General features: G+C 35.7%; 5 protein-coding genes across 7 annotated transcripts; 2 read left to right on the forward strand and 3 right to left on the reverse strand.

Annotated features, from left to right (window-relative positions):
• LOC104698892 (cysteine-rich receptor-like protein kinase 4) lies at positions 6,726 to 9,592 on the reverse strand. Its single transcript, XM_019246320.1, is given in 8 exon segments — positions 6,726 to 7,170; positions 7,265 to 7,418; positions 7,493 to 7,611; positions 7,613 to 7,731; positions 7,807 to 8,019; positions 8,292 to 8,411; positions 8,532 to 8,672; positions 8,788 to 9,592. Coding segments are annotated over 8 exon segments (1,989 nt in total). The 3' UTR covers positions 6,726 to 6,852.
• LOC104790822 (WAT1-related protein At3g45870-like) lies at positions 11,381 to 13,527 on the forward strand. 2 transcript variants are annotated; one of them, XM_010516606.2, is made up of 6 exons: positions 11,381 to 11,834; positions 11,915 to 12,031; positions 12,132 to 12,408; positions 12,493 to 12,648; positions 12,737 to 12,888; positions 12,995 to 13,527. In XM_010516606.2, exons 1-6 carry the CDS (start codon positions 11,581 to 11,583, stop codon positions 13,197 to 13,199), a joined length of 1,161 nt encoding a protein of 386 aa, XP_010514908.1. In that variant the 5' UTR covers positions 11,381 to 11,580; the 3' UTR covers positions 13,200 to 13,527. The 2 variants fall into 2 exon arrangements, with proteins under 2 accessions (XP_010514908.1, XP_010514909.1); XM_010516607.1 differs by having other exon boundaries at positions 11,555 to 11,834; positions 12,137 to 12,408.
• LOC104790824 (jmjC domain-containing protein 7-like) lies at positions 14,242 to 16,059 on the reverse strand. The gene is made up of 4 exons (XM_010516609.2): positions 15,264 to 16,059; positions 15,004 to 15,179; positions 14,729 to 14,799; positions 14,242 to 14,621 (listed from the first exon to the last, which is right to left on the reverse strand). The coding sequence occupies exons 1-4, from the start codon at positions 15,918 to 15,920 to the stop codon at positions 14,485 to 14,487; spliced, it is 1,041 nt and encodes a 346-aa protein (XP_010514911.1). The 5' UTR covers positions 15,921 to 16,059; the 3' UTR covers positions 14,242 to 14,484.
• LOC104790823 (protein root UVB sensitive 1, chloroplastic-like) lies at positions 16,054 to 18,627 on the forward strand. The gene is made up of 7 exons (XM_010516608.2): positions 16,054 to 16,761; positions 16,850 to 17,125; positions 17,203 to 17,259; positions 17,344 to 17,542; positions 17,636 to 17,751; positions 17,824 to 18,000; positions 18,079 to 18,627. The coding sequence occupies exons 1-7, from the start codon at positions 16,054 to 16,056 to the stop codon at positions 18,373 to 18,375; spliced, it is 1,830 nt and encodes a 609-aa protein (XP_010514910.1). The 3' UTR covers positions 18,376 to 18,627.
• LOC104790825 lies at positions 18,696 to 20,352 on the reverse strand. 2 transcript variants are annotated; one of them, XM_010516612.2, is made up of 4 exons: positions 19,690 to 20,352; positions 19,549 to 19,595; positions 19,272 to 19,464; positions 18,696 to 19,182 (listed from the first exon to the last, which is right to left on the reverse strand). In XM_010516612.2, exons 1-4 carry the CDS (start codon positions 20,281 to 20,283, stop codon positions 18,832 to 18,834), a joined length of 1,185 nt encoding a protein of 394 aa, XP_010514914.1. In that variant the 5' UTR covers positions 20,284 to 20,352; the 3' UTR covers positions 18,696 to 18,831. The 2 variants fall into 2 exon arrangements, with proteins under 2 accessions (XP_010514914.1, XP_010514912.1); XM_010516610.2 differs by having other exon boundaries at positions 19,549 to 19,604; positions 19,690 to 20,348.

Raw genomic sequence — 26,767 nt, forward strand, 5'->3', positions numbered from 1 at the left:
ACTAAATTCTATTTAGATTAGAAGACAATTCTTTTAAAAACGTCAGATTAGAAGATTAGAAGACAATTTTGTCTTTCCCGTTTTGAGGGGAAAAGTTAGAACCTTTTTAGAGTTTTTTTTGTTAATTTTAAAATGAGCTCATTCCCATTAACATAAATTTTAAATTTTGAATTTGAGACATCAGGTAGTAGTAAACTAACGGGCTTAGTTTAAATTTTTTTAAAACTCTAATGTGAAAATAGTCTAATTTCTCACCTAATTATCTATCTACTAAAAAACGACAGCCACACAATGGAAAACAATATATAAATTAGATTATGACACAATAGTCAAATATTATTAATAAAAAAAAGTAAAACTTATAATCAAACTTGTAAACTTTTTTGTCCTTCTAAATCTTACAATAGTCAAATGTGTTCATCCAATGAGTTTGATACCATAGACATGTCCCAAGTTATTTCACATGTTATGGTTAAATTAATTAATCCTATATGTAAAACCAATATGTCAATGTTAGACCACAATTAATGTTCTTGAAATTAGTAAGAAAATAGTAATATACTACTAGATTATTAGTAAAGAAAACTATTATTATGTTTGGCAAATATATGTATACATATATGTTTGGCAACATGTGGTTTCTACATGAGATGTTATGTGTATATTAAGGAGTGAATAAAGAAGCTTGAAGAAAAAGGGAGAAGGCAAAGAAAAAGTGTGGGGTTAAGAGAGCATGTGATATGATCCCTCTAAACATGTGGTCTTCTTTTTAAAAACCCCTTTTGCTTTTTATTTGCTCATCTCCCTCACTATCAACACGCACAAACACACAAATATAATTATAGTATCTGAGTAAGTGTGTGTGTGTGTTTGTGTTTTCTCTTAAATTTTGTGTGTCAAGCTCAGCGTTGCACTCATATCTACGCAGCATCTTTTGGTACCAAACACATGTGGGGTTTACCTTTATGGTATCGATAGTTTGGTTCATATTTGTTGGAATAGGTGATGTATTAATTTTGTAATATTCAACATCACTATTCTTATACATATTTATCGTATCTATTGACTAATGAGTTTGAAGATAACACAATTTATCTAAAAATTTCACCATTTCATAAAGGGAACAAAAATTGTTGGAGCTACGAATAATATCATCAAATCTTGTTTTGGAACAAGACCCTTTAAAAATGTTCAAGACAGTTTATGATTTATTATGTATACCATCATTATATAGAGTAGTAATTTATCTCTGTAAATGGAAGTTTATAATCTCACAAAGTTGTGGTTAAAACAAATTTGTTTGATATATGAGTTTTTCGAGGTAATAAATGACTTTAGTCTTGTATATTATGTATAGACTTTACATGTGTATATGCATACTGCATACATTTCGCTTGCGAGACACTCTATCAAAAGTACTCATTAGCTAGCTTGTGTCTTACTTCAACTCATTTTATTTGGTAAATATACTCTAGTGATTCACATGCATTGTTTCAGAGGTTTTTGATTCCTTGCCTCCACCATTACACAATTTCATTTCCAATGCCTGTTTCACATTTATTTTGCTTTTTTTTTTTAATTGTAAAAGCTACATAATGCTAACTAGCCCTGGGCATTTTACCATAGACCTGAAACCGAACCCGACCCAATGTAGGGGATTCGGATCGGGTTCGGGAAGTATGTAATACTCGATCGGGTGTAATATATATAAGGATCGGATACTCGATCGGGTTCGAGTATTACCCCAAATCCGAAGTAAAACCTGATTCCTGAACATATATACATACATACATACATATATTTATATAAATACATATATACATATTTTCTAAATCCCTAAACCCCTAAATTACTAAATCCCTAAAAACTAAAGATCCCCAAATCTTTACTCTTTTCTTTTATCGGAGACTGTTCGGTTTCATATCTTCCGAAAAAAAAAAATCAGTTTTTATCTCCAAATCTTCAAACTGGAAACACAAAATCAAGTCATCGCATTTTCTCCTCCATCTGAAACTTCACGGAGGAAATCAAAGGTTCGTCTTCTTACTCTTCATCTTCTGTTTCGATTAATCTTTTAATTTGCTAAAATATATTTCGCTTAATCTTCTTACAAGTAGAGAAGAATGTTCTTGTTCTTTGCTCTTGTTTTGAGTGATTCTTAGAAGGTTTTAATGGTTGGAGATTCTGATTTTGAAGTGTTTGTCTTTTGATGTGAAGCAGTTTGGTTTTGAATTGATTATATATAAGTAACTTGTACTTTCAGTTGTTTAACTCTCTGTTTCCTAGAAGTTTGTTTAGCTCTCTGTTTGTTTAACTCTCTGATACGGATTCGTAGAAGTTTGTTAGCTCTCTGTTTTGTTATAGTTGCTAAATTGGTTATAATTTATATTTTAGTTTGTTTAGGTCTGAGTTTTCTTTTAATTTGAACTAGTTTTTAAAATGTTACTTATGATTTGCAGATGGATTCATCATCTCCAAATTTTGATGATGACGAGAGAGATATACACGAAGAAGAAGAGTTTCTAACACCTGAGTCTAATCGAAGGAGCAAGAAGAAACAGACACGTAACAGCGGTTCTGAGTCTGACCAACTTGAGTCTAAGGCTCCGAAGATTCTCAACCCAAGATTAAATGTGTGGCAACACTTCACAAGATTGAAGGACAACCGTGACAAAGGTATCTGCAACTATTGTGGAAAGGAGTTGAGTTGTCCAACAAAATCAGGGATAAAAACAATGTGGAATCATCTAAAAATCTGCAAGGCATACAAGGCATGGGAAGAATCTCAAGATCCTAGTGAAGGTCAACAAGTTATTAATAAAGATGGGAATTTACAATCTGGAAAACTGCCTGAGCATATTTTTAGAGAAGCATTGAATGAAATGGTTGTGATAGGGGAGTTACCATTGTCGTTTGTAGAAGGAATGACAATTAAACACTTTTGCAACAAGATGATGCTTCTATCTTATTATGCGACTTGTTTTAATATACATGATTCTAAGTGATTTTTTCTTCTTAGGTAAACTTATACAAGCCGCATTCAAGAAGGACAGCATGAAGAGATGTAGTATAGATGTTTGTTGAGAGGAAAGCTACTCTTAAAAAATGGTTTCTCATTACGTACCAAGCAAAGAGTCTCACTAACAACTGATATATGGGTTTCCTCTATAACCGGTACTGTTTTTTTTTTATCAAAATTTATTTATATTCTGATCAATGTTTTTACTCAATTAGAGAAGATGCTTATCATTATCAATGTTTTTTTATTCACAGTTTCAAGTTATATGGTTATAACTGCCCACTATATTGATAAGATTTGGCGTCTAAAGAAGCTAATTATAAGATTCAAGCATGTTGAAGATCACAGAGGTAAAACAATTGCCAATACACTGCTGAAATGTCTAGCTGAATGGGGGATAGAAAGGCTGTTTACTATTACTGTGGATAATGCAACCGCTAATTCTAGTGCTTTGAGTCAGTTTCAGTCTGCTTTCTCTTTAATTAGTGAAGATTCTCTGGTTCTTAATGGGGACTTTATGCATATGAGATGTGATGGGCATATCATTAACTTGATAGTGAATGACAGTATGACTGAGATTGATTCAAGTGTGATTGCAATCTGTAATGGTATCTCTTATGTTAGATCGGGTCCAAATTGGAGGAAGTCATTTCAGTTGAGAGTAGATTCTAGTAATTTTTCAAAGGGAAGTTTGCCTTTTGATGTCTTCACTAGATGGAATTCGACATTTTTGATGTTGACTAGGGCAATAAAGTTCAAAGGAGCATTTGATAGGATGGAGTTTGAAGATAAGTTGTATAATGATCATTTTTTAGAGACTGGAAATAAAGTGAAAAGGATTGGACCTCCTCAGAAAGATGATTGGCGTAAAGTTGAAAGGTTAGTTAAGTTTCTAAATGTTTTCTATCATGCGACATTGGTGGTATCCGCCTCTACTACTATGAATGCATTTAAGTGTTATGGCAAGATAGTTAACATAGCAGTGAAGCTTCGGTTGCTTTGTCATAATATTGATAATGAAGTGAAAGTAAATGCAAAGAATATGTTTGACAAATTCGACAAGTACTGGGATGGCCTGCATAACATCAACAAGATGTTAGTTATTGTCAGTGTTTTCGATCCGAGAAAGAAGATGCAGTATGAAATTTGTGTTTTGAGGAGCTATATGGGGAAGAGAGTGTAACAACTAAGACATTGTATGATTCGGTTCTGAATATCCTTCGTGATATGTATAAAGAGTATTCTACAAGATCCAACACATCAGCAAATGAGGAATTTTCTCAGTCTCAGTCCTCAACTCAGAATACGCAAGAGAGGCAAGCAGACCGAGTATTTGACTCGATGGAGGATGAGTTTGATGGCTACCATCCAGTGGACCATAAGTATGATACGCTGCTTAAGAGGATTGGAGTTAGAAACATAAATGAATTAGATACTTATCTTAGGGAAGAAATTAAGAATCCTGATTTGATGATGGGAATTGAGTATGATGTACTCTCTTGGTGGAAAGTTAATAGTGATTTATTTCAGATGGCTAGGGATTTATTTGCTATGCAGGTGTCTTCAGTTGCTTCTGAAAGTGCTTTTAGCACTAGTGGAAGACTAATAAACCCATATAGAAGTTGTCTCAAACACTATATGGTTGAGATTTTGATGTGTACAGAACAATGGCTCAAGCAAGACCTCAAGTTTGAAGATACTGTGCTTACAAATGCACAGATTCTTGCTGACTTTGAGTTTGAGGATGAGCTTGAAAGAGGTTTGTTTCTTATCTTGCTAAATGCTTACTATCTAAAAGTTTTTATTGTTAATATAAACTTATCTCTCAATGCTTCTAATTGTTTTTTTTCAGAGTTTGAAACATCATCAGAAGAACCTTAAGTTATTCACATGCCAAAGGGAAGATGCAAAAGAGAAGTGAACCACAAATTGAAAGAAGCTGTTTTGGAAGATTTCAAGTTGATTTTCTCTTTATGTTGGAATATTTGAACTTAAGTATTGTTTTTAAAATGTTTTGGAAGACTTGAATTTCTTTTTTTCTTTTGCTTTGAGCCTTTGACATTGAGTGAAATTTCAGGTTAAGTGTTTGTCATTCACATTATGTGTTTAAACTTGATCGGGTTTTCGACAATCCGATCGGGTTCTTCGGATTTTCGACAATCGATCGGGTTTCGGATATACCCGAACTAAACCCGAACCCAAAATAACCCGATCCGAACCCGATCCGATAGTATATATAATCCGATCGGGTTCTATATGTGTATACCCAAAAATCCGAAAACCCGAAAACCCAAACCCGATCGGGTTCAGGTACCCGGATGCCCAGGACTAATGCTAACACAATTGACTAAAAGAAAAGCTTAATTATCACAGTTTTTTTAAATATATTTGGTCTTAAGGTTATCCTATTTGGAGTAAACAATCCAAAAATCCCCAAAATCAATCAATTTGCAACAGTTGAAAGGGCATAATCATCCAAAATGCACAAGTTATGAAAATCTGAATTAAAATAAATTGTAACTTTGTCAAAAAACGTTGCTAAAAACATGGATCGTGACAATTTTATAAAGACTCCTCTTTGTTTTTTTTTGGTAAATGTTAAGTTTTATGTTTATACAATTTTTATTTGTGACGGAGATAGCGGAAAAGACCAAAAATATTACAATACGGAAGGAAAAGAACATAACATAAGCAAGATTGTTAGTTTTGCAAGAAATTTTGGACAAGGTTTACTTTTGTATATAACCCAATGTTTTGGATCATTTTTAGTAATTATGAATTACTTCAATTTTTACATTTTTGTAGAAAATATTTTCCAAATTAATAAAAAATGCTTTTAAGTATCTACAGTATATGAAAACTCAATTATATATTTATTCGTTCCTCGAATTTATCATTATAGTTTGTTTTAGGAATTTAACCATGTTAGATCTTATATTTAGGTTCTATATAGTAATGCAAAATTAAGAATGGCGGGTAATTAGGATCTATCGGAATGCATGCTTGTGTCCAAAGCATGATGTCAACATTTGTTGTTCCCCTGTCTCGTTCGATCCATTAACACATTTTGACAGAAGAGCTAGCTAGAATCTAAGAGACGATATATAAAGCAATCAATCTCAACATTTAAGTGTCATGTTAATAATATTTATCTCGTACGTATGTAATATATTAGTATAAGCGTTACGGGATATGACACTTCCCTTCCTGAGATTGATATCAAGATTGCGCTGCGCTGTGTATGCATCTCTCTTCATGTAAAGGGGTCAAGAAAGTTGTGCTTCTCCTTCTCGCTCCCTAGATTTTGTTGCTTCTTTCTTCATCCAACTCGTGAAGTTTTTTTTCCTCAACTATCAAGTTATTGAAATTCTAACTTAAGACTTCCGTCTCTGTTGAATTTTATAGATATGCTCGCGTTTTTATTTTAGGAGAAGGATGTGTAGAGAAGGCGCTAAAACTAGATGGATGTAACGTGAGAGGAATGGCCTTTGAAGTTAGACTTGTTGTTCCGGTAAAACGAAGAAGATGCACCACCCGAGGTACTTTATTTGCTCTTCCTTCTTGATTTTTGGTATAACAGATTAAATCTTCTCTCATTATACTTTGTTTTTTTGTACTCTATATTAGGTTCTAAGAGGATTGCTCTTATGAAGGAGAAGGAAAAGACGAACCTCTTTGGTGTTTCTAACGGTGATACAATGCAACCTTTTTTTTTTTTTTTGTTAATTCGTTTTTTCTTTGAAATCACATACATATACTCTTCGACATATCCCAGGAAATAATAAATTATATATATCACAACTTATATATGACTTATATAAATAAATTTGTCTTCAACGAGGAGTTACTTGAGTAATGGAACCATCATCGACGGAGCAGAGAGCAGACGTATTGATAGATAGATCCACTAGTCCTGCTTGTTCAAGTCTACTCCGGAAGAAAAAACCTGGTGGTTGAGGTACAGCGAGAGCAATTGAGGTACTAGTGAGCATCTGGACAACAGCTGACATGGTTGGACGATCTTCAGCTTCTTCTTGAACACATAGTAAAGCGATATGGATGCATCTTGAAACTTCGTTTATTCGATAGTTATCATGAAACGATGGATCCACGAGCTCTAATGATGACCCATTGCTCCATAGTCTCCAAGTCTTGTGAAAAATTTAGTAATTAGAACTTTTGTCACACTCTTGAATAAAGCAAAATAATAAAATAAAGATTGGAAAATTAAGGCTATATACTCACATATGTAACCAAATTTCCAGAACCAGTATCTATTTGATAGAGATTGCTGTTCTTTTTCCCACTTATAATTTCAAGAACTAAGACCCCGAAGCTATAAACATCTGATTTCATGGAGAACTGGCCATACATTGCATATTCGGGAGACATATAGCCACTATGACAAAACTCAAAGCTTTAAAATAGAAGCAAGCATGTTACATGTCTTAAGCTAATATATGGAAAACTTACTATGTTCCAACCACTCTCCTCGTATTGGCTTCCGTTTGGTCCATTCCAAAAATTCTCGCCATTCCAAAGTCGGCGATCTTTGGGTTCATATCAGCATCTAGGAGGATATTACTTGCTTTTGAGATCACGATGTATAATTGTGAGTCGTGAATCTTGATGAAGATAAAGAATCCCTCTAGCAATTCCTCCAATGATTTTGTATCGTCTAGACCAGTCCAACTGGTTTTGCATTGTAGGGTCTGCGCACGCATATTTACCATGTTACAAAAAAAGTGACATGCAATTTTGAAAAAATATATCTTAACTTCACTGACCAAAAATGAAGTAGTCGAGGCTTTTGTTGGGCACAAACTCATAGACAAGTATCCTCTCATCTCTTTCCAAACAAAACCCTAGCAGTCTTACCAAATTTCTATGTTGAAGCTTTGCCACAACAACAACTTCGTTTGCGAACTCCCTTTCACCTTGTCCGGATGTCTTGGATAACCTCTTCACTGCAACATGTACTCGACTAGGAAATATACCCTACAATAATAATTTATTTTTTAAGACTAGGTTTGCAAATTGGATGCATAAGATCATGAAAAAGGTGTACTACTTAAATGCAATTTTGTAGAAGTTCACATAATCCCATATATCTCAATAGTAATGCATTGTGACAAATATCATGTTTAAAACTTGTTTTTTCTCAACACATTTTTTTAACAAATTTTGTTAAGCGTTTAATATATGTATATATTTTGAAAGCAACTCATTGTTTTCTTCGTTTGTGGCCTAAGATCGGACAATGGTAATAACTTGTAAACTTCACCGAATCCACCTTGACCAAGTTTGTTAGTCTCACAAAACTTATTTGTTGCTGCCTCAATATCCTTAAAATCAAACTGAAGTGAGCCCGCACTGGTAATAGTATCCCTTTCTGTAAAAACCATTCTGACAACTCAATTAGAATAGAGTAACACATAGAACATTCTACGTGAACAAAAAAAAAAAGAAAAAAGAAAAAAGGTTACAGTTTATTTATCATTGGTGTCTTTACCTTGAGTAGATGGTTCCCTCTCATAAGTCGTCCTTGTTTTCTTAGCCCGGAAACTAAAAACAGCTACGGACAGAAGAAAAAGAGCAATGATTGGAACAACAACAACAGCGATGATTATGACATAGGTGTTTCTACCTTTTCCTGCATTCACAGAAATAGAAACGGAGCACCACTGTTTTAGCAACTCTTGAATGTGTCAGAAACAAGTTTAATTGCACTTAAAATATGTACTCAAAAGAGGATAAATTAATGTTACCACGACATGAAATCGATGCTGGTGGTGCTCTATTGGCGGCTTCATTGTAGAACGAGTAAAGCTCGTACCTTGAATTACAACTAGGGTAAAGAAATCTTCCTCCAATTCTGTAAAGAAGCATTCCATTGATGGACTTTTGTAGGCAGTGGAAACAGTCTTGTGTTGTAATATCAGGAGTGCACTGAACAAGCAAGTACAAAGTCTTGGATGCGATGGCCTTTCGTCTCGTACAAAACTTTCTAGAACTATTCGCTGCGTCAATGGCAGCTTTTTTCAACGTGATCCACACAAAATCCCTGAACTGGTGTACTTGATCATTTTGATTAGTTGATGAAATATTAACGCCGTTCAACATGCTAAAATTGCCATTGTATGTAACGGTTGAGAGAATATTCCGGTGAGAGTATCTGAGCATACACTCATCGTAATAGAGCACGGCTTCTCTTTTATACGGGCACCTATGTAATGTCTCGTTGACTGAAAAGGCTACGCAGTTACGGCAAACTTCTTGCGAAACGTCTCCGCGACAAAGGAATAGTCCCGTGACCTGGTCGAGGGCTTGTCCCACCGTGGCAGTTTGGAATCCCGTACTGTATGAAGCATTCCGGGAAGAGAGAGAGGACAAAAGGGTTTTGAGATTGGTGAAGTAAGTCATGTTTCTCGAATAAGTTATACTAGTGTTTGGACAAGAATGGTTTAAGTAATTAGGAATTTGAGCTGGTGCCGAAGTAGGAGATAAGGAATAGGCAAATGTAAGACGAAGGAGAAAAGGAAAGAGGCAGAAGAAAGAGGCGCAAGAAGACATGTGCTTGAGTTTCTTCAGTTTGTGTGTTTCTGAGATCATGAAGTTCCCATGCATGCAATAAATAAATTTATTTTCTTGACTAGTGTATTAACGTGAAGTAGGGGATGGTTTGTGACTTTCCTTTTTTTGTTTTTTTATCTTTTTTTGAAAAGTTTTATAAATATACGCCAAGTATTTTTTATAATTTATTTAACAAGGAAACTTTTTTTTTTTAATAACAAAAATATAAAGACAAGAAGAGTACGTCATAGAATCTCCAAGGCAATAGATGATGATGATGCAACATTTGAAACAAACAAAAGGAAAATGTTAACGATGAGAAATTGTCAAACAAATTCATACCAAGTTGTAACAGTACGTAATACGACGAAACTTCTTCAAAGACTGAATAAACCAGAGCAACACTCTTAAAGACCATGACCATTAGAAAGACAAAAAAAAATACGAAGACTCTTTTGCAGACGGTTGAGTCGGTTTAGTAAGTTCCAGAAGGTTATGTCGTATATTCTCTATATACTTAGGATAAACACAAGGTCTGGTTTTGGTGTTATATCCTTATATGTGTATATATATGGTACGATGGTGACTGAATGAAGTTAATAAGTTTTCTTAAAAGTATTTTCTTTCGAGATATATGCTATCCAAAACCTTTAAATTAAAGATGCCCAAGCCCAACACATCAATGTCGGCCGAAGCTTGAGACAAATCCAATAATCTAAATCACAGAGCGCCATATTACCTAGAGCGTCTATCTTAACTCATACATCATATGACTTGCAAGCTTTACGTTTTTTTTTCTCTATAATCAAATTTAAGATTACAAAAAATAAATATCAAGAAAATTATATATATATATATATATATATATATATATATTAAAATCAAAGTAGCATATTTATCAATTTCGTTAAAAATTATAAAGAATTTTGAAACTTCAACAAAATAAATAAGTAAAAGATTTTTACGCATTGAGAGTGTTCTATAGTTTTGCTGATTAATATTATAAAATATTGTAAAGTATTCCAAATAATCTTTATATTTTTGTGATACTTTGCATGACTTTATTTTATGAAGAAAAGATATAAGATCATGAACCAATAACACAATAATTGATTTTATTAATAATTCTAGAGTATTTTGTTTTAATTGAATAACAAAAATTTATTAAGATTTTAAATGACTTTTTACAAATCATAAACTAATATAACACTAAGCTTTAAAACTCTATTCAAATCTCAAACCAGTAACCCCACTTAATCTAGCTAAAACTAGAATGAAAAGAATATCATCATCATATCAAGGAAATAAAATCATATATTGACATAAAAACTCCAAGGAGAAAATTTGATGTTTTATTACGGTTTTTGATTTGTTGTTGAATCCCTATTTCATTTGTTTTTGAGAATCTCTTTAACAAACATAGTCTATGTAGTAAGAAAACTTAATCAATCAACTAATTGAGGATTCAAAAAGTTTTTTCATAGAAAGAGTGATTTATAAATGATCTTTAAAATCAGTATAATTAGTTAGGCATGGGAATTCGGGTATTCAGTTAGAGTTCAGATAGGAACCGATCGAATCTTGGTCTTTAGGGTAGAGGAACTTAGGACCGAGTAGTTTCGGTTTGGTTCCGAGTCAGTTCAGATATCTTAATGGGGAACCGATCAAAAACTGAACCCGATCAAGAATTTCTAGCATGCTATATTTTATTTTTGGTTCTAAATATACTTTTGCAATTGAAAATTTAAGAAAAAAATTGTTATCATGTAATGGCGGGTAAATAGGATCAATCGCAATGCATGCTTGTGTCCGAAGCATGATGTCATCATTTGTTGTTCCTCTGTCTTGTTCGATCCAAAAACACGTTTTGACAGAAGTGCTAATCAAGCAATCAATTTCAAGATTTTAGTTCCCTTTACCCACTCCTCACCCTGGCTTTCATCTCTTTCTCCGGGAACAGGAATCGTCGGAAAAAAAGAAACCGGCCGATGGAGAATGCCGTGGAGAAAGATGCGTGGAAGGCACATGTGGCGATGATCGGTGTGCAATTGTTTAACGGAGGGTATCACGTCATTACCAAAGTGGCTCTCAACGTCGGCGTGAGCCAACTCGTCTTCTGCGTCTTTCGTGATCTCATTGCTCTCTCTATCCTTGCCCCTCTTGCTTATTTCCGTGACAAAAGGACTAGACCTCCTTTGAATCGTCCATTACTTTTAGCTTTCTTCTTCCTCGGCTTAACTGGGTACGTCAGATTCTAAATCTCTTTTAATCTCCTTGACTGTGTGTAATCATCAAAACATGTTGTGTTTTTGTGTGATTTAGGATATTTGGCAATCAGCTTTTGTTCCTCATTGGTCTCAATTACACCAATCCAACTTATGCTGCAGCCATTCAGCCGTCGATCCCTGTTTTTACTTTCATCTTGGCTCTCATTATGGGGTAAAGGCTCCATCCAGTCTCTGTCTTAACTTCTCTGACTCTTGCAAAACTAAAGAATCAATCAATGTCTTCTCTTTTCTAATTTTGTGTGTTGCTGCAGAACAGAGAGACTGAATTTATTCAAACTAGAAGGTCAAGCTAAGGTAGGAGGTACATTGATTTGTGTCGCTGGGGCGGTTCTGATGGTTTTGTTTCGCGGACCAGCTTTGATTGGGGAAACAGAGGCCGACGTCTTGGGTCATGGTGAAACAATACACCCTGAAACAACATCTGGACACTTCATGTCTGGCTTTTTCAATGGACTTGGGAGATGGAATTTGGGAGTTTTGTGTTTGATTGGGAATTGCACCTGCATGGCTGCATTTCTTGCTATTCAGGCATGTCATTTTGCTTCCAGATGATCTAAACACTTCAGTTTCAGTTATCTTTGGACTGACCTTGCATTGTATACTTATGATCAGGCTCCGGTTTTGAAGAAGTATCCGGCGAATCTTTCAGTCACAGCATACTCGTATTTCTTTGGCACCATGTTTATGGTGACATCTGCTTTTTTCATGACTAATGAGTCGACGAACTGGAGTCTCACAAGATCCGAGTTCTTTGCAGTTGTCTACGCAGTAAGTTCCTCACACCGTATGTTTGTTGTATAGTCTTTCAGTCACTAGATTTCTCCAACTGAGCAACTCTGCTACTACCTCTCTGCAGGGAGTAATCGCGTCTGCACTCAACTATGGTCTCTTGACGTGGTCAAATAAAATCTTGGGTCCTTCTTTGGTTGCTTTATATAATCCTCTTCAACCTGCAGCCTCAGCTTTCTTGTCCAGAATCTTCCTTGGAAGCCCGATATACTTGGGGAGGTTTAAAACTCTCTCTCTTTTTATCTCTTATGGTTATTCTCAGCCATCAACGGGATGCGTCTGAAGTTGCTAACGAACTCTGGTTTTTTCTCCTTCTCTCTTATAGCATTTTAGGCGGATGTGCAATCATAGCAGGTCTTTACAGTGTCACCTGGGCATCATACAAAGAAAAGAAAGCAGCAGCAGCAACGGGTGTCATTCCAATCACCTCCAAGGAAGCTGAACCCTTGATCTACAGGGACCATAAAAACAAACCAGTAGGACATCTATTCACAAAGCCTCCCATATCTTCACCAAAATCCGCTGATTGAACAAAAAGTCTGTCTGGCTTCTTGAAATTACTTGGGTGCTCCGATGTTTTCCTGACGTTTTGCCGACAAGAGAGTGACTATTAATTTTTTTTAAACAGTCTATATATGCGTATACACATTAATGTCCTCAATGCCAAACCCACTCTGCATATAACTCGTAACCATAGGCTCCAGCAGCTAAGACTTCTCTGACCCTCCATAGCTCTGAATACCTTCTCTGCAATCATCACCAGCCTATACTTCTCGTACATATCAACCAGCACACTTTGTACCAAACCATTTGATTTAAACACGAGTTTTGTGGCATTCACAGGCACTTGCTGCAAAATTCTAGCCCAATTACCAACATAAGTGCAAGAAAATGCAAAATCTTTTCCAATAAACCCAAGTTGTGGCATAGGCAGTAAACTTGCTTCCCTGGTGTTAAATCTGCAATCATCATGACACGTGCTTTTAAAATACATCACATTACGGTGTTCAACATAGCAACAAAGAGAGAAGTGGCATTTTGGTAATCATCCATTGCAATACAGCTGATGATAACAATCGCCGAGGAATGGAAGCCTCTGTAGGGGATCTATTCAGTATGTGACTGGCGATGTCCAGGCGTCCATATGATACACAATTACACACATCAATAAAGACGGTTGAGAAACAGCATCCTATACCAGGTTTCATAATGTGTATTGCAGCTCATAAGACCAAACAGCGATCACATGTGTCAGTTGATTCCTGGTCCAGAGAAAAGAATAGATCTTCGGTTCCAGGCGGAGAAAGACAATCCAGTAAACCAAAAATATCGGAAGTAAAGCAACAAGGAGTTCGATTCTCTTAACGGGGGTTCAGGGTTTTGGGGAATGGGATCTGCTTGAAGCTTTGCGGTTTCAAAGTTTTGTTTGAGACTCCTGAGAATGAGTTGTTATCTGAAGAGCATACCAAACCAAACACAGCCACAGGAGCGTCTATATAGATGATGGCTTCAGAGATACACCATTAATTCAGGGAACAATCTGAGAAAAAATTAACTCATCAACAAAAGAGATACAATTGAAAGCATTTTTAAGTGCTTTTCTATCATTTTATGGTTCTTTATAATCTCTGGGAGACAAAACTCAAGAAATAGTGGAGAAAGCACCATTGTACATGACAAGTAATAAGATAAACAGCATACAGACAATATCTCCTTAGTCCTAAGATTACATAATGTAAAGTTAAGATCTTCTCTGAGCTTTTTACTCTGACCGATAAAAACTTGAACTCAGGAACAAAATGTTGTTTTATCTCTTCATAACTCTGCATCACTGGATTCCCAATCTTCGTCTTCTCTCCAAGACAGAACTGGATTGAGTGAAGATGACTTGTATGATAAAGATTGCAAAAAGTTGAAGTAAGCATACTTGATGTCGAACTGCATATCATACCCTGCAAATTAGATGCATACATAGCTTATTAGAGGCAAGGAGAGCCGATAAAAACTCGTTTGCCACCTGAAGACAAACAGAGGATGGACGCTAAACCAAAACTCTTACAATAGTTCACTGCAATGGTATAGCCACCATCTCCTGGGGTTTGACTAACATGGTGAAACCACATGCTTGGCCTGCAATAATTCAGATCAGTTATGAGTCAATCATGACAGAAAAATCCCATTGTGTAGCCTATCACCGATTTCTAATCTTTGTTTCTTACAAAGCTATAAGTAAGACTGACCTAGATACATTAGTGATTGAACTTTAGCAACCTAAGTTGAGGAAAATTTGTTCTGAGAAATCTCAACTTGGAGCAAAGGGGTCTAGATTCTTACAGGTAAAGAATCTCGCCAGCCTTAACAGTACAATGAAACGGCTTTGGGCCATTGAAAAACAACGGATATTTCAATCTCTCACTTGCTTCTTTCTCTTGTGAAGGGTATGGATCCACACTACACCAGGGCACATGCCTCATCGGCTCCCCAACCTCAAGCTTGAACGCTTCAGTATCCTACAAAGATTCAAACTTAATCTCATTTAACATCACTCAACAGAAACAAAACTCATTAAAACTTGATATGAGAATCTCACAGACTCGATGGTAAGAGTAATTAGCTGCTGGATACTGTTCGATATAGAGGCGATGCACATCAGTCGGAGGAAGGAGAAGGAAATGTTTCTCCCCTGAAACAACTGCGTATAGATTCTCGTAGTGATCTTTATGGAAAGACGTCACAGAGTGTTCAGTACCAATCCAAAGGTTCACAGCTTCCGGCGAACAACCAAACGCCTCCGTAGCCCACGAGATATCTCCGTCACAGTCTAAACCAACAGTTGAATACTCCGTTCTAAAACAATCATTCTGCTGTTGTAAATACCCAACCTTTTTACCCTTACACGACGACCCAACAGCCCGGAGAGCCTCCGGGAACAGAACTTTCTCCACATGAGCCGAAGCGAAACAGAGACCATCTCTATCTCCGACAGGAGTGACGGCGTCGGCGGAGCCGTTAGGAGTAAGATGTAATGAAACAAGATCATTCGACAAAGCTTCAGAGAGGTAGGCCGGATCCGACCAGAGTTTTAAAGCCGGCCAATGAGTAATAGCGTTGGAGATTACACAAGGCTTGCTCTGAGACACGTAGTCTCTTAGAAACTTCACCGGAGACGGTGGTAAATTAAGACGATCGATTTTAGTTCCTAAGCTTAGTTCTCTCACTTCTCTCCATAAATTCTCTATCTCTTTAGCCATTGACGATCCTTTCAAACCCCTAAACCAAGAACCCTAATTTATATATTAAATTAAAAAAAAAACTGTTTTTTGTTATAAAAATTGGATTTTTAAATTAAAGTTGAAGACTTTGAGGAGGAAGAGGAAGAAGGAGATGAGTTGTTCTTATCTAATCTCTGGCGACGCTTCAGTCGTCGCTTCACGGCGGTGGAGTGATGTTACTTCCCGGCAGAGTTTATTTCTCTCACGGCAAGTACTCCGGCAACAACCGGTTCCTTCTTTTTCCCGATGCGTTCGATTGGTCGCTGTTGTGAATGATAACTTCAGTAAACAACCTCTCGGGAGGAGATGTTGCTTTGCGTCACTGTTTAGTGGAGATATCGGTGGAAGTGACTGGAACAATGATAATGGAAGTGACGGTGGCGGAGACGGAGGTTGGTGGTTTAACGGTGGTGGCGCCGGCGATAACTCTGATGGTTCTTCTTCTTTCAATTTGAGGTTTCTCTGCTTTCTTGTATTGGTATTGTCTTGGTTATCAGCTGCATCCGCCATAGCTAAAGCTGAGAAATCGGATAGTGACGATAACACTGAGAAAGAGACGGTTTGGGAAGTGAGAGGAAGTAAAAGGAAGAGACTTGTTCCTAATTTCGTCAAAGATGAGTTCGTTTCTGAAGAATCACCTTTCGAGTTATCATCTTCCCTAACACCTGAGAATCTTCTAGCTCAATGTAGAAACCTTCTGACTCAGTTCCTTCTTCCTGAAGGTTTCCCCAATAGTGTAACCTCTGATTATCTTGATTACTCTCTCTGGAGAGGTGTTCAAGGTATTGCTAGTCAAATCAGCGGTGTTCTTGCCACTCAGGTATGAGAACTGAGCTTATCAATCTCACTTAGGCATTACCACGAGTACTTTGGTGATCATTTTTTTTATTGGGGTTTGTTTTTGGTAGTCTTTGCTTTATGCAGTTGGGTTAGGTAAAGGAGCTATTCCTACAGCTGCAGCTATCAATTGGGTTCTTAAAGATGGAATTGGGTATCTTAGTAAGATAATGCTATCGAAATATGGACGACATTTCGATGTTCATCCCAAAGGATGGAGGCTATTTGCTGATCTTCTTGAAAATGCTGCTTATGGTATGGAGATGCTGACGCCATTCTTCCCTCAGTCCTTTGTCATGATTGGTGCTGCTGCTGGTGCTGGCCGATCTGCTGCTGCACTAATCCAGGTTCTCTGCTCGTCCCTGAAAGTTTTATTTGCATAGCTCAGTGCAGTATTGTGTATTAAACTTTTACTTGTCTGCAGGCTGCTACTAGAAGTTGCTTTAATGCTGGCTTTGCTTCTCAAAGGAACTTTGCTGAGGTCTAGTAATTTTATTATGGCCTTTTTCTTCAAGTCTTTATCACTTATCTATATGTTATTGAAACTGCTAAGCTTGTTTCGTAGGTAATTGCCAAGGGTGAAGCTCAAGGAATGGTGAGTAAGTCAATGGGTATCCTGCTCGGAATAGTGGTTGCCAATTGCATAGGAACTTCTACAAGTCTTGCCCTTGCTTCGTTCGGAGTTGTGACAGCAATCCATATGTATACCAATCTCAAATCTTACCAGTGCATTCAGCTACGGACTCTAAACCCTTATCGTGCAAGTAAATGCCTCTCCTGTAACTGCCCAGTTCGTTTGATATTCATCAAATTCTTTTGAAAAAACAGGAGTAACATTTCTCTATTTACTTATGCAGGTTTGGTTTTTAGTGAGTATCTTATCAGCGGCCAAGCTCCTCTGATTAAGGAGGTCAATGATGAAGAACCACTCTTCCCAGCTGTTCGGTTTTTAAACATAAAATCTCCACAAAAGGTGAAAATGTCATTCTCCTTATTAAAGACAATGCTGGATAGCCTGATTCTCATTATCTGCTTTATCTTTTAGCTGCAAGATTTTGTCTTATCCTCAGAAGCAAAAGCAGCAGCCTCAGACATAGAGGAACGGCTTCAACTAGGATCAAAGCTCAGCGATGTTATCCACAACAAGGAAGAAGCAATAGCACTGTTTGATCTGTATCGTGATGAAGGCTACATCCTTACAGAACATAGAGGCAGATTCTGTGTAAGCAATAATAGACGTTTTCATCACTATTATCCGGGCTAAATCTCTGACCATTTCATTTCCTCTTCTAATTGTCAGGTGATGCTCAAGGAGAGCTCGTCGCCACAAGACATGCTCAGATCGTTGTTTCAAGTAAACTATCTTTACTGGCTAGAGAAGAATGCTGGGATAGAACCAGCAAGCACTTACTCAGACTGCAAACCGGGCGGTCGCCTTCACATTTCTTTGGATTATGTGCGACGAGAGTTTGAACACGCCAAAGAAGACAGCGAATCAGTGGGTTGGGTCACTGAAGGACTGATAGCTAGACCTCTGCCGACCAGAATCCGTCTAGGTTATGATCATGAACCCTTATCTTCTCCTTCCAGCTCATAAAGTCAGACCAGAAACAGGGCCAATGGATGATATATTAGATCCCATTTTACTTTTTGGTATAGATTTGATACATTGTCTCTGTTTATCTGCCATTGAAATGCTGTAAGTTTTTTAGAGATTTACATGTCTCTCTAGTCAGAAGATACTCTGTTCAGATCTAATTCGACGTCATGTGAAAACCAGATCATTCTGTTTTCACTATCTTGATTAAATATACATCATATTCCAACAAAACAATAATGCATTTGTGTACATGTGAACATTATTTTTTATGACTTGAGAGATTCTAATCTTCACTATAAAATTCATTGCGTCATACAATTTGTTTATTTATCAGATCAAATCTAGGCTTCTACACTGATCTTTTACAGGTTAACCAAAGATGCAGTCTTACAGAGACGCACATAATAACACTAAGACAGAAGAAACAAAAAAATGGCGAGTTAGCCTTAAATTCTACTGAACAAAAGGGTATCGAGCAACGTAGAATTCCCTAACGCGCGAAGCCCCATCCCTAGCGAGTATGCCTTCGAGATCACCAACGATCCTAGCCAGCCAAATCTCCAAGTTTCTCTGAACTTCTTTTAAATTGTTCTTGATCAAATCAAGCGTCCTTCCTGTATTCATCTTGGCTTGGTTTAGATGATCACCTTGATTACTCCTTGTGATTTCCGTCTGCAATGAAACTAGCTTCTGCCCTGTCTCCGATGCCCGCTGCTGAAGTCTTAAACACTCGAGCAGAAACTCCGTTTGTCTTTGCGTCCTGAACTCGGGTCCTAACGTTGCATCACACGGATCACTACTCTGCTGTAAACAGTAAACAGTAAAACCCTTTTTAGCTCTTCAGTAACTAAAACACAACCATGTGTATGTGAAAAATAGGCTAGAGACCAAACCATTCTTCTGCATAGATCATCAATCTTCCCAGAAAGAGCTTGATACCTCTTAGCCTGTTTTCTCAACAAAGACGGAACTTTCGAAATGTCACTACGACAAACTTTCTCAAGATTTACTAATTCCTCTTCAAGTAACCTCAATTTCGCAGATACACCCGTCGCTTCACTATCTATCTTCCATGGTGATTCCCTTCTGTATAATCAAAGACAAAGGCTAAACATTACTGATCATCACATCACACAATCTCAATTCCAAAAAGATCTCTAATTTACCTACCTTGGCACAAAATGTTTCATACGGTACACAGATTCCAAAGATTCATACTGTACATCCTACAAAAACCCTAATATCAAAACACATCCTTCACTCTCAAACCATGAATTTCAAAATCAAGAAAGCTCAAAAAATTTTAAAAACCTGGAAAGGGTTAAAATTGGAACTTGGACTAATCCCATAACCATTAGGTAATGATGAAGATACAGTGAGGTGATCCACACCGTAACGTTCAATAGACTCATCTCCTCCTCCTCCTTGTCCTTCATCATCATCATCATCTTCCTCAAGCCCTCTTCTAGACATAAACCCAATCATCTCATCTCTCTCACTCACTTCCCTCTCCAATTCGTTAACCCTATTCATAAACTCTTCCCTCTCTTCTTCCATCTCGTGAATCCGATTCAACAAACGTTTCTCCTCTTCTTGCCACGCGTTCCTGTGACTAGCGAAGATGTCGACGACACGCGCGTTGGCTTTCGAGTCCTCCACGCGCCGTGATTTCATCTGACGGACTTGTTCCTCCGCCGTCGTGAGCCGCCGTTTAAGCTCTTTGACTTCGGATGTTAGTTTAGGGACGAGTGAGATTGCGTCGTTTGGGAGATGAGCTAGCATTACTGAGAAGCTTAAACCTAGAAATGACTTGGCTAGCTTCTTCAATTCATGCTCTTCTTCTTCTTCCTCGACGAAGCTTCTCGTTCTCAATCTCTCTTCTTCAGGTTCAGAAACAGTCGCCATTTTTGTGAAGCTCAGAAGAAGAAGAAAAAAAGATACTAAGAAAAGACAAATTTTTAATTTTTGTTTGTTTTCTTTTTTTTTTTAATATAAAGCAAAAAAAAGGGAGCTCACTTTTTGACGAATATAAATATACAATAATAAAAAAAAAATTAAATTACATGTGATTAAGATATAAATCACATCACGAAGTTTAAATTTTGATATTGACATATAGATGAATCGTACAACACTACCACCTAATTATAAATTCTGGATTAAAAGATCCGAAAGATCTAATACAATAGTCAATAGTGTGGTTAAGGTTGGTGATATTTTAACTCTGTTGTATTTGCAGAGGTTTTCAGATCACATTTGTTAATGAATAATGTAAATTATTGTATTTTAGATTAAGAATTAGTTTAGTAAGTACATGCGGCTAACAGACATTTTTATTAATTAGTCTGACTTTTAATGATAAAGATTTGATAACCAATATATGTATATATATATATATATATATTGGTATAATAAAAACGTCTATATGGAACCTTTTTTTACAATTCATTTCATAACCATATCACAATTGGGTTAGGAAAATTCAGTATTTGTTTGTTTGTTTCTAATTGTGTATATATGGATGATGATGAGTAATTGAGTAGTCGGTTGTCTGACTTGAATGAGGCAGGACCATTGTAAGAGAAGAGATGAAGAGAGAGGCTTCTTCGTCTCTTGAATGCAACAAAGAAGATCAATCATATATCACGGACCCGACCAATCTCCACCTCCCAAATAGCACATGATTTTTCATCTGTCCCCTATCTCTCAATTTTCTTTTTTTTTTTTGCTTTCGAAGTTTTGCACAATTGATTAGGTTTCCATGATACATAACACGTTGTCAAATGCGTATTTGCCTAATTAGCCTATTTACACTTCAAAGTATAAATATACACACACTAGTTCTTTTGTAAGTCCATGTTCGCAAAAATTTATCCAAAAAGAAAAACACCTGCCAACGTTGAAGACCATCATCGCTTGTTTAATGTTTCTACCTCTACAAAAGCGTGAAAGTTATCATTGTAACACGCCCTCACCTCGATCAATTGATCCAGGAAAGAAAACTACCAGAGATATTATTGAAGATGGTCACATGATTTTTATAAAATGACCAAAACAAAACAAAGAACAGAGCACGTCTCGAAACGACTGCGTTTCCATATTTTATACTAAACGACATCGTGTTGCAAAAAGGGAAAATGAAAATATATGCACACTAAACTTGGATTTTCAACCCATAAGAAAAAAAAACACAATGCATAAAATTTCATAATCTTGCAGGATTTTATTTTGAAGTTAGCATTTTTAAAGTGGAAAGGGTTTGGAGTTAACTACTGCACCACAACTATAAAATTGATACTTAAACTAGTGTTCTTAGTTGATAAATAAGCATTAAGATCAGGGCCAGATTTGCCTAAGTGAATTGCCATGAGAGGAGCCTAAATATAGCACTATTATCTACACTCCTTTAGTCCTTTTTACAATTTTTCTAGACCAATGAAGACTGATGTGAAAAATATCAAGATGAATACTGATTTGAGTGGATAGTTATAAAAAAATGAGGGGTGAACCTTTTTGTTCACCCCCTCTTCTCTCAGACAATCAAAATCTTTCATCTAATATTTCATTTAAAAAATAAATCAAAATTAAATTAAAAAACAAAACAAATTAAGGAAACAAATTTTGTATACTTTTAATTAAGGAAAGTTAAATATTGGCTTGCTTTAGATTTTTAAAATTAGAACAAAATTATATGTCGGTTTGGGTTTACAAATGAAATAGTTAGANGTTGAAGACCATCATCGCTTGTTTAATGTTTCTACCTCTACAAAAGCGTGAAAGTTATCATTGTAACACGCCCTCACCTCGATCAATTGATCCAGGAAAGAAAACTACCAGAGATATTATTGAAGATGGTCACATGATTTTTATAAAATGACCAAAACAAAACAAAGAACAGAGCACGTCTCGAAACGACTGCGTTTCCATATTTTATACTAAACGACATCGTGTTGCAAAAAGGGAAAATGAAAATATATGCACACTAAACTTGGATTTTCAACCCATAAGAAAAAAAAACACAATGCATAAAATTTCATAATCTTGCAGGATTTTATTTTGAAGTTAGCATTTTTAAAGTGGAAAGGGTTTGGAGTTAACTACTGCACCACAACTATAAAATTGATACTTAAACTAGTGTTCTTAGTTGATAAATAAGCATTAAGATCAGGGCCAGATTTGCCTAAGTGAATTGCCATGAGAGGAGCCTAAATATAGCACTATTATCTACACTCCTTTAGTCCTTTTTACAATTTTTCTAGACCAATGAAGACTGATGTGAAAAATATCAAGATGAATACTGATTTGAGTGGATAGTTATAAAAAAATGAGGGGTGAACCTTTTTGTTCACCCCCTCTTCTCTCAGACAATCAAAATCTTTCATCTAATATTTCATTTAAAAAATAAATCAAAATTAAATTAAAAAACAAAACAAATTAAGGAAACAAATTTTGTATACTTTTAATTAAGGAAAGTTAAATATTGGCTTGCTTTAGATTTTTAAAATTAGAACAAAATTATATGTCGGTTTGGGTTTACAAATGAAATAGTTAGAGTTTAGATTTTACAATTAAAACGAAATTATATGTCGGTTTAGGTTTACAAATGAGGTGGTTAGGGTTTAGATTTTACAATTAGAACAAAAATATATGTCGGTTTGGGTTCACAAATGAGATGATTAGGGTTTAGATTTTACAAGTAGAACAAAATTTTATGTCGTTTTGGTTCACAAATGAGATCTTAGGGTTTAGATTTTACAATTAGAACAAAAATATATGTTGGTTTGGGTTCACAAATGAAATGGTTATGGTTTAGATTTTACAAGTAGAATAAAATTATATGTTGGTTTGGGTCTATTAAAGAGTGGTTTAAAGTATTGTTCTGCAAAAATATGGTTTGCCAAAATATATATATATATATATATATATATATACAAAAATAGCAAAACTTTAACATTTTAACAAACATTGGTGTAAAGCAACTCCAAACATTGTCCTTTCTTTCTTTCGCTCTCTCCCTCTATCCTTTAAAGCAACTCCGAATATTCCAGTGATCCCTAAAGTATTCTATTTAAGAGATGATAATCAAACCAATAAGAGAAACCCAATATTTGTTCTGTAAAATAAATTATACTTCTTCAACAGTATACAATTACAATAATGATTATATACTAATAATTCCAGCTAGATCTCCCTTTCCCCCTAGTACTCTTGATGCTTTAACATATTATTCTCCTTCTTCGTTTACCTTCTTCACGAGGTCAACACCAACAATGGTAGATATTTGGCTTATGAGGAAAGAGGTGTCCCATATCCAAGAACAATACAAATTCAAGAATAGGCAAACGATAACAGAGTTACATTTCACTAAATATATATATATATATATATATATATTTTAAATTTATATTATTATTAATTTATGATATTTACGGGATAATATTTTACATAAGATTTTTATGTCATTTTTTACATTGGTCCAATAGCTAATTTGTCCTCCTTTTCCAAACGGTAATCAAATATGCTCTCTATAAAAAATAAGAATTTTTGACAATTATTTTTAAAAGGAAAAAATTAACAAAATACCAAAAACCCAAGAAAATTTTAAAAATTTACATAACCCAACCATGAGATCCGTAAATCCGACCCATCCACCCAGGATCCAACGGATCCAACACATTTTTACCTTAATAATAGTCAGAGTGCAAAAATAAAAACGAAAACTGAAAACCGTAGAAAGATAAGAAAAGAAGTTTTGCCGCCGTGTAGAGAAACTCTCGCCGCCGATTCAGAAGAGTAGCTCCGGCGAGTCACCACCTGTTTAACAACGCTGCCGTTCTCTCCTCCTCCATCGCGAATCCTTGAATCGTTGAAGTGTTTGTTAACGGTGCCGTTAGCTAAATCTCAAATCACCGCCGTAGAAACTGTCGTCGAAGTCCATACACGTCGCCACAGTAACTGCTGTTGCCGGAGTGATTATAAGTGATGAATTACTTGCATGTTTCAATTGCAATTGGAGAGTTTAGTTTAGAAACTTGTAAACAATAAACGATCCAATTTGAAGACTTTATAACCGTATTTTGTTTACGGTGGAGATACTACAATGAGTATGTTGTTTCTTTACTTTCAAATTAGGGACNATATATATTTTAAATTTATATTATTATTAATTTATGATATTTACGGGATAATATTTTACATAAGATTTTTATGTCATTTTTTACATTGGTCCAATAGCTAATTTGTCCTCCTTTTCCAAACGGTAATCAAATATGCTCTCTATAAAAAATAAGAATTTTTGACAATTATTTTTAAAAGGAAAAAATTAACAAAATACCAAAAACCCAAGAAAATTTTAAAAATTTACATAACCCAACCATGAGATCCGTAAATCCGACCCATCCACCCAGGATCCAACGGATCCAACACATTTTTACCTTAATAATAGTCAGAGTGCAAAAATAAAAACGAAAACTGAAAACCGTAGAAAGATAAGAAAAGAAGTTTTGCCGCCGTGTAGAGAAACTCTCGCCGCCGATTCAGAAGAGTAGCTCCGGCGAGTCACCACCTGTTTAACAACGCTGCCGTTCTCTCCTCCTCCATCGCGAATCCTTGAATCGTTGAAGTGTTTGTTAACGGTGCCGTTAGCTAAATCTCAAATCACCGCCGTAGAAACTGTCGTCGAAGTCCATACACGTCGCCACAGTAACTGCTGTTGCCGGAGTGATTATAAGTGATGAATTACTTGCATGTTTCAATTGCAATTGGAGAGTTTAGTTTAGAAACTTGTAAACAATAAACGATCCAATTTGAATACTTTATAACCTGATTTTGTTTACGGTGGAGATACTACAATGAGTATGTTGTTTCTTTACTTTCAAATTAGGGACTGTTGTGGAGGAGGAGACGGCAGAGACTGAGGCTGTTGAAGAAGATGAGCATAACAAGAAGAAGAAGACCAAGAAGAATAAAGGGACATGTAGCGAGAAGAAGAAAGAGAAGAAGAAGAAAAGAGATGAGGATGACGATGAGGATGACAAACCAGCTAAAAAGCGTGAAGTAGTCCCATCAATATGGACCCAACCTCCTTATACCGCTGAGGCGAAGCGAGAGAGAAAGAAGAAGTGAAAACTTATTGCTTGTGTGTGCTTTTGGTCAAAATCATATAACTCTTAGTTTATTTGTTTATGTTTCTAACTAGGATAATGGAAGTGTGTTGTTTTGGGATTTAAGGTTGCTATTGATCCAGGTTTTTTGATTATGGACTCTATAAATCTGGTTCTAAACAAATTGTAAACAGGTACAACTTGTTCTAACCAGGTACAACTGTGTTGGAAACAGGTACAACTATGGTCTAAACAAGTACAACTATGTTTTAAACGTGGTACAACTATGGTCTAAACTGGTACAACTATGGTCTAAACCTTAATAAATTATGACAATTGGACGAAACCTTAATAAATTCAGAAAAATCCAAAGTTAGATTGATACGTTAAAATAGTGTGAATAACATAAACATATGTTTTCATATTGCAAACACAAACACTGTTATGCTCAGTGGAGAAATTGACTCGAAATCAGTTGCGACGGCGGAATTGCACTTGATATCGGCGGCGGTGGTGGTTTGTCTCGACGGAACTGGAGAGAGAACGAGAGCTGAGAAGAAGAAAAAGTTCAAAAGATACAATAAAGGAGATAGAAAGAGAAAGAGAAACTTAAAGGAAAGTTGGGTTTGGGTTTTAATATAATAATATTATTTTCAGGATTGCGGCGCACGTGGTTACAAAAGACGGCGCACGTGAGATTTCTACTAGGATTTGTGTATATAGTTATCCCCTAGTTATTCAGTTGGACGTATGTACTCATAGTTATACTTTCCAGGATTTTGTAAATTTTGTAGTTGGACGTTGGGTTAAATAAATGTGATGTAGTTGGACAGTTGATTTTCTAATATTATTTACGATGTTAGAGGTTTTAATCATTTAGTAATCATGAAATCATAGTTTTCACCAGTTCCATACATTTATGGGCATAATTTAGAGTAACTATACACTATGTTATTAGAAGTGTTTTATGTATATATATATATATATATATATATATTTTTTTCCTGATTAAATCCAATATAGTAAATCCAATAAAGATTTATTTGCAATTTTATAAATTACCATGTTTTATAATTAAACATATATAATTTAATAAATACTTTAAATTATATATAATTCATTGTAAATTTTGACATAGTTATACCTAATTATACGTAGTTATACTTGCTGGTTCCACTCCACTAGCACCATTTTAAGCATCATTTACACCCAACCCAACAGAGTTCACACCCATTGAACTTCTTCCATCCATCCTTGATATTTGTTCCACCATCTGAGGAACTTCC

This window comes from Camelina sativa, chromosome 6 (assembly GCF_000633955.1).
Source record: "Camelina sativa cultivar DH55 chromosome 6, Cs, whole genome shotgun sequence".
Taxonomy (NCBI): Eukaryota; Viridiplantae; Streptophyta; class Magnoliopsida; order Brassicales; family Brassicaceae; genus Camelina; species Camelina sativa.